Source organism: Phoca vitulina, unplaced genomic scaffold (assembly GCF_004348235.1).
Source record: "Phoca vitulina isolate PV1807 unplaced genomic scaffold, GSC_HSeal_1.0 scaffold28, whole genome shotgun sequence".
In the NCBI taxonomy this organism is placed as follows: Eukaryota; Metazoa; Chordata; class Mammalia; order Carnivora; family Phocidae; genus Phoca; species Phoca vitulina.
Genome location: NW_022589731.1, coordinates 24,639,840 through 24,652,339, shown reverse-complemented (window position 1 = coordinate 24,652,339; position 12,500 = coordinate 24,639,840). Strand labels below are relative to the sequence as shown.

Genomic DNA, 12,500 nt, shown 5'->3' with positions numbered 1-12,500 from the left:
AAGAGAGGTCAGGCCAGAGGCTCGGGGGTTCCTGTCGACAAACAATATTAGATGTAAAATGTGTACCTTTGACAAAAGTATTAATATAGTGCTTTTGATTTTTTTTTTTTTCCTGATGGAAAGTGAAAAGTAGTAATTGTGGAGTGACAGAGGAAAATGAAGTTTTGAACCAAAAGGCAAAGTTCGCGGATGAAAAAACCCAACCCAATTAGCTGCTTATGAGGAATCGAAATGCAAGGCATTTGCTCCTCCATCCCCCTCAACAACCTTTTGATTGACTCTGCTTAGATCTGTACGGCAGAGCAGATAAATCGACATGCCACATGCACGCAGTGCTTAATCATTTGTAATAGTCATATTTGCCCTGACACATAATTTGCTATATCAAGCCAGTTTTTTCCCCCCTTGCTCACCAGTATTCTGTGGCTTGGCCTTTGCTTTATAAAACATTTAATAGTTTGCTTTAAACACATCAACATGCTGATGTGCGACTGCCCTTTGCGTGCCGCCTGAGGAGTGGCCCTCCTCGTGTCCTGCTGCACCGGTGCGACCCGCGGCGGGCAGCGTGGCGGGGGCCGGGGCCCTAAGGTGTGCGTTCTCTGTCTTGTGCGAGCAGCGACCCCGTGCATCAAGGCCATCAGCCCCAGCGAAGGCTGGACCACGGGGGGAGCCACCGTCATCATCATCGGAGACAACTTCTTCGACGGCCTGCAAGTCGTGTTCGGAACCATGTTGGTGTGGAGCGAGGTAAGCCTGCGCGCCCGGGCCGCGTCCGGCCGGAGCTGTCCCGCGAGCGGCTTGGCCGGCTGTTGTGGTGCGTGGCCCCTGGGCACCCCGGCGCGCACGCCCCCAGAACTTGACGGTTTGCCTGTGGCAGGGGCTTCTCCGGTGGGTGGGCACAGAGCCCCCGCCCCCCCAAGCCCCGCCCCCGGGGTTTCAAACCTGCCGTAGGAGGTCCCTCCGTGCGCTGCAACAATTAGTGTTAGAATTACTAGAAGCAGGTTTAAGGAAACATATGGTGGCAATTTTCATATGAATGATGCCCTGTGGCCTTTCCTGCAAAGTAAAACCCGGGATCGTTTGCAGATATTTTTCTTAAAGAACACTGTAGATTCCCAGTCTCTGGGTGACAGCTAGGAAGGAGCATTCCGGGATGATGGTCCAATTTGTGCTCATTTTGGTAATTGTATCCCACCGACAAGTGCCCGCCCTCCCAGGCCAGCGCCTCTGAAAGCCTGTTCACCTGTGATTTTTGTAGCTCATCACTCCCCATGCCATCCGGGTGCAGACCCCGCCGCGGCACATTCCTGGAGTTGTTGAAGTCACCCTGTCCTACAAATCCAAGCAGTTCTGTAAAGGTGCTCCTGGGCGGTTTGTCTACACTGGTGAGTTCACGTTTCCGACTTCGGTGGCCAAGTGGGGGATGCCTCCTCCCCATGACAGCCTGCACAGGCGGGCTCCCCGTGAGGGCAGGCCAAGCCCCCTTGGCCCGAGGGTTGGGTCAGTGGGGTGCATGGTTTCTGCATCCTCGTCCGAGTCGGCAGTGCTCTGGACAGATGCAGCCCCCCCAGGCCATGAGCTCTTGGGCCCCTCCCCGAACCTGAGGCCCTCTGCCTTCGGGCCTGTGAAGCAAGGTGGGGGGCCTGTCAGTAGCCAGTCAGCTCCGGCCTCCCCTGGGCAGCTGCCCGTGTGCCTGGTCCGTGGGCCACATGTCCTGCGTGCCCGTGCGTCGCCGCGTGGCTGCCCGTGATGCTGCCATCCATTTGCACACGTTGGGACTGGGATGAAGCATGGGTCACGTGCCCAAGGCCACACGCGCCGTAATCAATGGGCCGCAGGTGGAAGCCAGGAGTCTGTCTGCTCCAGGCCCCGTGCTATTTCTAAAAGAGGACCCATTTTCTGCGAGGGTCTCTGAATTGGTCACTAGAAGGGGTCCCCTCTGAAATGGCACGTTTGTTATCTCAGAGTGCTCCGCTACGAAGCCCCGCTCACATAGATGCTGACTGAACACTATTGGGCCGAGGTGGCTGTTGAGAAACGCCATCGATAAACTCGAAGTGTTCTGGTTTCCGTCCTAGCCAACTGCAAAAGCTCTAGGACCTGAGAAGTGTTTGTGCCGATGGACAGCACCTGCTGAAACCCCACACGAGTGACAGGGATGGGCACTTGTTCTCTCCTGTTGTGGCCTCGATGTGCTTGTCGGGGGGGCGGCCACAGGCGGGGGGGCGGTCCATGCCGGGAGCCTGGGCTGGGACTGCAGCCTTGACCACATGCTGTCACCAGCTGCAGGATGTCCTGGAGCGGGTCTGGCCTCCCCCTGGGATGCGGGTCTCTCTGTCCACCAGGCAGGGGGATGTGGGGGGTGTGGAGGTCCCTTCCACTCAGGAGTTTGAGGAGGGAGGAGGGGTTACTCACCCACTTCCCCTTGTAGGAAACGTTGAGTGGGTAGGAAATGGAAAATTTAAGCTCCTCCACACCACTTCCCGTAGACCCAGCATCAGCTCAAGGGCGTGCCTGACTTGGGTCCTCTCAGACAGCCCTGACTATTGTCCCCAGAGGCCAGACCCTCAGCAGCCTGCCTGCCAGTGATACCTGGGGTCCTCAGTGGGGGCAGTTTCCTCCTCTGTCCTCCCTGAAACTCTGCACCCTGCCGTGGTCAAGGTGGGGAGAGGTGCCCATACTATGGGCCACTTTCTCCCATGGGACCAGCACACACTCCCAGGAGCCCAGAACCGCCCAGGAACCAAGGGGAAGTGGGTGCAGCAGAAAAACTATGGGTGGACGTCCCTGGGCCCACTCCTGGGGTCCGGATGCTCCTGGCTTCCTGGGAAGACCCAGAGAGTGGGAAGGGCGGCTCCTCCAGTTTGCGAGGCCCCCAGTGTGTCATCTGCAAAACAGGGTCATGAAACGTGGGGCATCTAGGAAGCACCCATACGTCTCCAACACGTGAGCGCTGTCCGGCCAGTGCCGTGTGGGGCCGGTCCAGGGAGGTGCGGCCGGAGTCCCGTCCTGTACCCGCTGGGGCCTCTGGCACCTGCTGTGGGCCCGTCGTCTTGTGTGAGCTGTCGCCGTGCCCCTGCACACTCTCCACACCCCACTCTGTGTTCCCTGTTGGGGGCATGACACCTCCGGGGGCCTCTGGCTTGTGAGCTTCGCGCTGTGCAGGCTCTGCTCTGCCCAGTGTTGGCCCGAGGACCTGGGCCCTGTGCCTCCTGACCCCGCTGAGTCCCACTTACTCCTCGGCCTCCCCCCACGGGCTTTGTGGGGGTCAGGGAGAACTCAGGGGTGCTCTCTGCCACAGGTGGGAACATGGCAAGCGGTACCTTTCTGTGGTCAGTTAGGGTAACGACCACCAGGGTCCCCAGTCCCTCCAAAGAGGAGACATTTACTATCTGCTCATGAGCCATGTGGTGTGTGGGCTCCCACGTCTGCCACAGGACCGGGGTGTCCTTGTTGGTTTAGGGCATTGCGGTGAGCATGTCCAAAAGTGGCCAGACGGACTTGCCGCATCTGCCCAGAAGCGGGGGGACGGTGGGCTTCTCCCACTTGGTCTGCCCGTCTTGGTTAGGTTCTTCAGCTGGTGCCTTCAGGGGCTCCCTTCCCAGATCAGACCTTTGCAGCTGTGGGCTTTTTGGGGTGGGGGGCGGTCAGTGGCCATTGTAAGAAGAACGAGATGGCAGAACCTTCCCTGCCCTGCCCGCAGACGGCAGGAGGGGCTGGGCTGAGCTTCGTATCAAGCGCGGGAGAGACCAAAAGTGAGTGAGGGCGGGACATCTGTCACTGGCCGGCGGGTGTCACAAGTGCAGGGCCTGGCATTGCCGGGGTCGGGGCTGGCTGGTGTCCGGGCGGCTCTCTGTGCAGGACGCCGTCCTCCTCTTTGGCTCCTGGGGTGCTCCCCTCCTCCCTGCTCAGGGTGAGGGCAATCCCTTGGTGAGCACCAGCTGCTGCCCGCTGGCCCGAACCCGGCTTCCATTTCTGCCGTGGACGTCGCCTGCACCCCAAGACTGGGCTTCCAGGGACACTGGTCCGGGGTCCCTGCTGCCCAAGGCTTTGGGGATTTCTTCTGTCAAGAGTTCTCCCACGAATGGGCCTTTCAATGAAGCCATTCAGTGAGCTCAGTCTTTCCTAGCGGGAGGCTAATTTATTGCCTCCCCCCACACCCCAATCATTAACGGGAATATACATTTCAAACGCTGTGTAAGGGATACGGGGCCCGTACACTCTCAGGGAGCAGAGGAAAGGTGGGGTCATAACCTGTCTGACCTGGAAGCTTCTGTCTGATTTGCTTTGCCCTGAAATTGATGGGGACAGTGAAGCAATCACGGGCAATTGCACTGTCCCCACTGAAAACTGAGCCAGCCCTTCTGGACGTTAGGACCCGGGCAGGCAGCCCCTTCAGGGAGGGCGCCGTCCCCTGGGCATCTGGCTCCCATCAGTCCCCGAGGCTGCCGGGACGCCCTCGCAGGGAGCCTTCCCGGCCGGCCCAGGCCCAGGGATAATGGACCTGTGCACAGAGAAGGGGCCCCGCCCGCCAGAGGCAAAAGGCCTAAATGATCTGTTTACAGCCATCTGAGAAACACCAGATTTTTCAGAACCAGACCCGATTAGTCAACCCAGAGTGGGTGCAGGCACTCTCTGCTGCCCCCACCCTGGGAAGCCCTGGGAAGGGGAGGCCGGCCAAGCCGATCCCTCCAGACCCTTCTGCCCGCTGCTTTCACCAACTACTATAAAAGCACAATTACCTAGGGAGGCAGCAGCGGTTCAGTTGATTAGCACGGTGAATTAAAAGAATGAGTCACAAATGACATGTCCGGCTCTTCCATACTAGTCCTTTGTATTCCCAGTGTGCCTCACCCCTGTTGTAAGAAGGTCAAAAATTAGAGAGAGAGAACAATTTTCAAGCGGCTAGCACTTAGGAGCAGAATTAACAATCACTCTGTATGTAATTGCCAGTTAATAGTAAATTGCCTTTTAGGCTGTAAAATGCAATATAAACGGGTGGGCACCTAAAATTAAATTAATGAGATATTTGCTGCATTTAAAAGTGAATAGTGCAAATTAATAACTGAGCGCAATGCTTGTTTTAATATTTGTCTAATAGTGTATCATTTGCTTGTTTAATAATAATTAAAATAGTCCTGGCAAATTGTCCTACCTGAGAAACTCCTGGTAAATGGTGAACTGAGCAGTTTCACATGTATAACTTCACCAGGAGAAACACATCACATTGTTAAGAGCAATAAAAGAAATCATTTTTTAATTAGAATATAGGCATTGCCGTGTTATCTGATTAAGACAAATTGGAATCTGTATGCTTCTAATTGGAGTTCTGTTAGAACGAGGACTAGTTAACAGACACGTTTCCAGGCATGAGGTGCTCTTGCACAAACACGAGTATCACTTTTCTGCAAGTGTCCACGTGGCAGAGGGTCTCCTGTTCCACAGAAGAGCCGAGGCTAGTTGGTGGTGGCTCACCTTCAGGCATCATTCCCCAGGACACCGGGGTGCAGCCCGCGGCGGGGGGCTCCCTGCTGACCTCCTGCACCTGACTGCTTGCTGGCCCACCCTCATGTTAGAGATCTCTCTTGCTCGTTTACAGAAATTATCACAAATTACCAGGAGTCAACATGTTGTCTGCCAACGGCCAAACCCAGTTCCTAACCAAGATATTGGCGGTTGACGGTCAACACGTCCAGAGCGGGTGCAGCCCGAGCTCGACTGCTGTGCTCGGGCCCAGCTCGGGTCTGCAATGCATTTCCTTGACGGGGACATAGAAATGATGATTTTCTGCACAAAGATGTGCATTCAGTTTCCTGCTTGTGAAATCATTACTCAGCCACTAGCTGCTAACAGTTTGTGATCTTCCCGATACAGTATTTATGTGTGTGTGTGTGTTTTTCTTTTTTAAGTTGGATTGTGCCTTAAACGGGGGACATGTCGAGGCAGGGACGGCCCCGTCCTCAGGTGCTGTCCTGATGCTGGGCGGGTGGTGGCCGGGGGGACCGTCTCCTCGCCCAGGGCCTCCGGTCGCCTCTGGCAAGCTTCCCCCGTTCACCCCCGCCTCACGTCACCCCCTTGAAAGGCACTCATGTTTCTGAAGTGTTTTAAAGATCTTTTGTGTGCATTCAGACGTGATTCTGTCAACAGTACCGTTTGACCACAGCCGGCACCAACTAGCTGTCCCCCAGGCCAGCGCCCTCCAGATTCCTTGTGTCCACAGCGCAAATGAATCCTAATTGCCCCCCACAAGTCATACTGTTTTTACCGTGCCTACACTAAATGCTCATGCCTTCTCTTCAGTGTGAGCCGCCTGATTATTTCAGTTACAGATTTTTAACCACATATGTGGGCCTGGTGGAGAGACAAATATTGTAATTACGGGCCCCGGAGTTTGGGGAGGCTTCCGGCCTGTTGAGGAGCGTGCCCTGGCCGGTGAGGCCCGGCGGGTCTTGGCTGGTCCCTGTCTGTTCCTCTCCGTGAGCGCCATGGGTGGGTGTCACGGTTCCTCCTTGGCGGTTGGAGGGTGTCGGTGGGAGGCCACCGTCCCTGGTGGAGAGACCTTTGCCTTTCTGTGAGGAGCGTTAGGTGGGGCCGTGGGCTCAGCTCAGGGCGTGTCCAGACCTGTCTGGCCTGGGAGAGCTGGGACAGCTGTCTGCGTGGCACACAGCTCCGCCCCCACGGTCCCACCCGGCCCACCTTGGCGTTGCTCATTTGTTCACTTACTGGCGGGAGAGGGCAGATCTCTGCCCATTGCCTGGGCGGTGTGCACACCGGGCCAGCTGGCTGTCTTTGGGGTCATTGGCAGGGCTCCTGAGGGCCGCAGGGGAAGGGAGGGCGCCCCCCTGGTGTCCCCTGGGCGGTACAGCGTGACACCAGGTAACCACCGGCTGGTCTGCCGGCACGCGATGCGGGCGCGGGGAGCGCGCACATTCAGCGACGCCCCCTCCTCGGGAGCGGCGCCGGGAGGGCTCCCGGGGTCACTGCTGTCCCCTTCTCTCCTGTCTCGAAGGGGGCCTGGAGAATGAGACACACTGCTTGTGCTATTGCACAAGTAGACTATTTGTCCTAATCAGTGACACCCATTTACTAGAATTGCTTAAAATGAACTATACCTCATACAGAAATCGCACATTTAGAGACTTCCATTCATCATCTGAAAATTGAGGGCCAGTAAACTTTTCTGCTCCTCCAGTGGGATCATAGGCATGCATCAAAATGTTAAAAATGATTGGTGAGAGGGAGCTGTCACCCATTTATCAAGGAAAAGAACATTATTTGCTAATTTCCCAACCAGGCTGGTGACAGGGTGCTCCGTCTTTGGACCCACGGTGACCAGCATGGCCTTTTTGTTATTAGTACAAGTCAAGCGCTTTTGGGCAGTTGCTAACAAGACACATTTGTCTGTCATCAGAGGGGCTGTGGTGGTTTTCCAAGTGGCTGTGACCAAAGTCGGCTCCCGGTGCCCCGATTGGCTGCACTTCCCGGGGCCGCGCTAACCCAGGAGGAGAAACCGACTGATAAATCACGAAGTTTCCATGTCAAGGTGAAGGTATTGACTCTCCAGCACCAAACCTGACAAAATGTAGCCGAGAGGAGACAGCCATTTATCTTCCCCAAAGGACAAAGGGGTCATCTGGGTTTCACTCAGTGATTGTCGAGATGTGGACGGGCGGAGGAGGCGGGCCTGGACCCCTCCGCCCGCTCAGCCCGCTGCACCGGCGGGGTCCCTGGTCCCGCTCCCCCACTCGCCCAGGGGGCCCGCGGGAGGGGAGTCACGGGACCGAATGGGATCACGAGCGGCGGTTTCATTCGAGTCTCTGGTCGGCAAGGATGCCGGCCACACTTCTGAGAACAACTCGGAAAGGTCACGGGGGGCGGGGACCGGGGAGATCACCACTTAGAAGTGCAACAGAGTGACTGTAGTCCACCCAAGTGCAGAAGAGAGCAGAGATAATAAATGTAAAAATAAAATCACACAAACCCCGCCTGTGAAAACCCGCAAGTTCAACGATGAAGACCAAGGGCAGCGCCAGAGGAGAGCCTGATGCGGAGGTGTGCGGTTCTTTCCATGCTGAAGAAAGGACTAGATCACCCGGTGACCCCGGAAGAAGAGAAACAGGAACTACACGTCACGATTTTCCTTTTTCTTTCTGGCTTACCACGGTCGTGGAGGCCCCAGGCCTCCTCCCGCCAGGCCCATTTAGCTGGACACCGGGCAGGATGCGAAGGGCCCAGGTTGGAAGCTGACAGGCGGCGCGTTTCGCTCCCGTGTGCTGGGCGTGGGGACAGTGAGGCTGCCGCAGCTCGGGGCCCGCCTCGGCTTCATTTTGGGGGAAGATCTGCAGACCTGTCCGCACACGTTTGTTCCGTGTTGAGACTTGGGTCCCAGATGCTCGGCCTGAGAAAAAGTACTTTTAAAAAATTATCATTCACATCAGCTGGGCCTTTTTTATTCATGGAAGAAAATGCAAAACGAGTAATTCCTTTTGTAGAATGGTTTTTCAATAAAAACGACAAAACGGGAAGCTGTTAGTGATGCGGGCTGTTTGCTATGCCCCTTCCCCCCCAAAATAGAAGTTTTCAAATGCTCTTAATGAGCATATGGAATAAGTTGGTTCCACAAGGGACCTGAGTGCATGTGTTACGGCACATATGCTCGGGAAGACTCATTACAGACGGTGTTAAATTTTAAATACAGAAAGTCCCATTGAGGCAATCGGCCACTGCAGACCGTGGTAAGCATTGGTGTAAATCGTCTTTGGAGGAAGTTCCTTTAAGGGGCAGCCGGGCAGTGGGTCTGACTCTTCTCCTGGGCAAATGCCCCCCTTCCCTGCCCTCAGGAGGCGGGCCTTCCTGACGTCTCCCACACACGGAGGTCCTATTACCTGGCCCCAGGGTCTGGGCCCTGTCCCACTCTGAGCATCGAGGACCCTCGAGGACCCAGGTCAGGGCACCGAGGTGGTTGGATATTGGGGATTCTGCCAGATTCCTTCTCCATCTTGTCACCCCTTATTCTCCCAGGAGGAGGCCCTCGGCTGGATGCCCCTTGTCCCTGCCCCCCCGGTCACAGCCCCGTGGATGGTGGACGGTGGGGGGAGGGGCTGGTGGCCTGGGGCACCATGGTCCTCCCCATCCTCGTGCATCTGGGCGCCTGGCGCTGGTGGGCAGCCAGCAGCTTTACCACGAAAATCACTCCATCGCTGGTGTTGGAGACCAGCTCGTGCTTTTCCTAATGAACACGTCCCCAGTCCAGAAACAACCTCCGTGAGCTTCCAGGTGCCTTGGTGCTGGGCTGGTGGATGAGTCTCGAGGCCGAGGGAGCCTCTCCACATTTCTGTGGGAGCAGGACCTTTGCCGTGGGGGTGGCGCAGATGAACACTTCACCACGAACTTGGCCTTGGACCACTGGGTATTCCCAAGCTAAAGCCTGTAAATGCGCCTCGTGTGCTTGTCATCAGTTAAAATGGATTCAGAGGTTGACTTGTTTAAATACCACGAAAGCAAGGGGCACGTGCGCAAGGTGGGGGGGGGGGGCTGCCACGTCACGTGGCTCCCTGCCTGTGGGGAGCTCATGCCCACGGTCTGTTGTCACCGTCTCTGTGACAGCGCCCCAGGTCACGTGAGCTTTGTCAGGGCACCGTGGTGAACACCTGTTGTGCTGAAGCCCTCTACCCACCCATCCCCACGCACCCCTACTCCTCACTGCCCAGAATTCTGCAGCCGCTCATGTCACTCCTGCCCTCTGCCCTTGGAAAATGCCCCCGAAAGGAATGACATTCAAGGTGAACATGGTGTCGAAGGATGTGATGTTGAAGCTTCCTGGCAACGTGATTTGGGATTGACCCACGGCATCTGGAAACATTCGGGGTCTTCCTGATGCCCACCTGCAGCAGGGACTCCGCTGGGCACCGCAGGGGATGGAGAAGAGAAGGGAAACATCTGGGTCTTACAGGTGCTTGGGGCGGGGCAGCACCGGGCAGTGGGATCCTCACCAGAGGAAGGAGCCACGTCTTCTTCCTGGCAGCCTGATGCCTGGTTCTGGGCTGTACTCGGCAAATGACGCACAAGCTACGTTTATGATCCCAGTGACTCTGAGTCTTATGGGAGCGAAACAGGATGTAGAAAAGAAATGGATACTCATAAAAGGTGCCAAGTTCTATGAGAAAAGAGACAGCGGAGGCACTGTGGGTCTTCTAGGAGGGAGACCCCAACAGAGATGGTGGGGGGGCTGGGGAGGCTGTCCCCTGGACATAGGCAGTAGGAGTGGGGTGTTTCCAGGCAGAGGGAAGAGTGTGGACCAAGTGTGAACTCAGACGGAGCAAGTCTGGGGGAGCGGCCGGGGGCCAGGGTGGCAGGGAGGTCCCATGAGGCCACAGAGGCCTTCTGATCCCAGTACAGTTGGGGACTTGGCAGCCTCGAGAATCCTGTGTTCAAGGACTGTGGTTGGGGGAATTCCAGGATTTACATTAATCTCGGCGAGGTCTTCAAAGGCTGTGCCTTAGAACATTCCTGTCCCTGAATACCAGGAGTTAGAGATGCCTGCGTGGAGATGGGAAAGGCGGTCATGTTGGGAAGCCACGTTACGCTCCCTGAGTGGGAGGCCGGCCCTCTGCCCCACAGCTGTGGTCTGCCGTGTTCGCTTGGGTGTGGGCCTCCCTCTTTATACAAGGGCCCGAAGCACCTCTATCGCGAGATGGCGTTCAGACCGTGAAAGGTATTTCCGTCAGTAGAGGGATAGCTGGTGTGTATATTCTAATCCAGATTAGAGACATTTCCTTCTTTTAAAATCTAGTTTTTTATTCAGATGTAGTTCATGTAGCATAAAATGCCCCCAAACTGTACCATGAGTGGGTTTTAGTATATTCACAAGGGTGTGCAACCGTTCTTGAGTCAGGAACACTTTCATCACACCAGGAGGAACCGTGCATGCATTAGCACTCGCTCCCCACCGCCCCCCTGCACCCCTGCTCCCAGGAACCGCTTCCGCCTCCTGTCTCTGTGTGTTGGCCACTCCTGACATTTCATGGAAATGGACTCCTACTGCATGTGGTCCTTTGTGACTGGCGTCTTTCCCTCAGCATCTTGTTTCGGAGGTCACGCGCAGGGTAGCGTGCATCAGATCTCCGTTCCTTTGCGGGGCTGAATACTATTCCACTGTTTGGAGAGACCTCATCTCATTTATCCATTCATCAGCTCGAGGACACCCGGGTGTTACCGATGAAGTGGCTGGGACATATTTGTGAACAAGTTTTTGTGTGGACAGATGAGAATGTTACATTTGCTTTGGCTTCTCAAAATCAAAAATGTTGTGATGCCTTCTGCATTGGTCTAGTATCTTCAGGAAGTCCCACAGTTGCTAGGTTTCTGAGCACCTCTGTGCACCTTGCGTGGAGTGGGGCGGGTGCGGTGACACGGGGTGACGGCCCTGCCTTCAGGGAGGAGGATGGACTCCTGAGCAAGTGAGCACACGGGCTGGGCATGTGTGTCCCTAGGGGGCTGGCCGGCTTTGGAAACACAGGGGTGGGGGTCTTTCTGTAGCAGGCACGCTTCCAGCCCTGGGAGGGGGTATTACCTCCACAGCTCATTCTGCAGCTTATGTCTATACGGAGATTTTACGCTGGTTTAAAGTGTGCAAATCCATTGCCGGGATGGCTCTCCACAGAGTGTTATGTTGCCTGTTTGGGTTTTAAGACCCTTTCTTGAAAAAAAAAAAAAAAAAAACAACAAACCTCTCTAAGAGGGTTAGCAACACTAGGACACTTGATTTTTCTTTCTTAAGGAAAGGATGACAGATCGTGTGAGACCTTTCGTACACTGAGGGTGATTCTTATTGGCTGGCCTCTCCGTTCCTCTTGCTCACGGGCTCTGTACACGTACAGGGCGCTCACGTGTGTTAGAACAGCCTTGGTGAGGGGAGGCGAGGCTTATGGGATGGCCAGTGCCCCTTCCCCACCCTGGAGCCGCCACCATGGGGAGTCCGTCTCTGGGCTCCCCATCCCCCGGGGACCGAAAGCCATTCGAGAAGTGAGATCCGCTGACAGACCACGTGACTCCGTTTTCCTTCGCTGCCGGGCTGGGCTTGGTAGGTGTAGTTTCCACAAGACTATAAAAGCTGCAGCCCATGTATTCTTTGAGGTATGTAAACAGCATTGTTTGAATGCAATCCAGTAGTTGTCAGCAAGGGTATTATTTTGGTAACAAGGAAGACGAGCTGTCCCCTTTTCTGCATTTGGTGCATCACAATGCCGCCATCCACTGCCAGGCGGTGGTGAATGGGAGCGGGTCCCTGTGCACAGGCCGGGTTGGGCTGCCTGTGTGAATACCAGAACAATATTCCCCACACGAATGAGGGAGGCACCTGACTTCCAATTAGAAGTCAAGTGTGGCACTTTTCCCATCCTTAGAAGTCTCGGTTACAGAAAATACCCTTCAGCTAGCAGGTCGGAAGGGCTACTGGACTAGCGGCCGCGTGAGCCGGAGGCTGACCCCGGGCCCGTCGG

General features: G+C 55.8%; 1 protein-coding gene across 12 annotated transcripts in view; it reads left to right on the top strand.

Moving 5' to 3' along the window:
* Positions 1–12,500, top strand: part of EBF3 (EBF transcription factor 3) — a 115,014-nt gene that overhangs the window by 85,346 nt on the left and 17,168 nt on the right. For 10 of the 12 annotated variants that reach the window (XM_032423296.1, XM_032423298.1, XM_032423295.1 and 7 more), the window contains 2 exons: positions 617–747; positions 1,259–1,385. In XM_032423296.1, the coding sequence (XP_032279187.1) occupies positions 617–747; positions 1,259–1,385 (258 nt within the window). Of the gene's footprint in view, positions 1–613; positions 748–1,258; positions 1,386–12,500 lie in introns of all 12 variants that reach the window. The other 2 variants (XM_032423291.1, XM_032423290.1) reach the window with 1 other exon arrangement.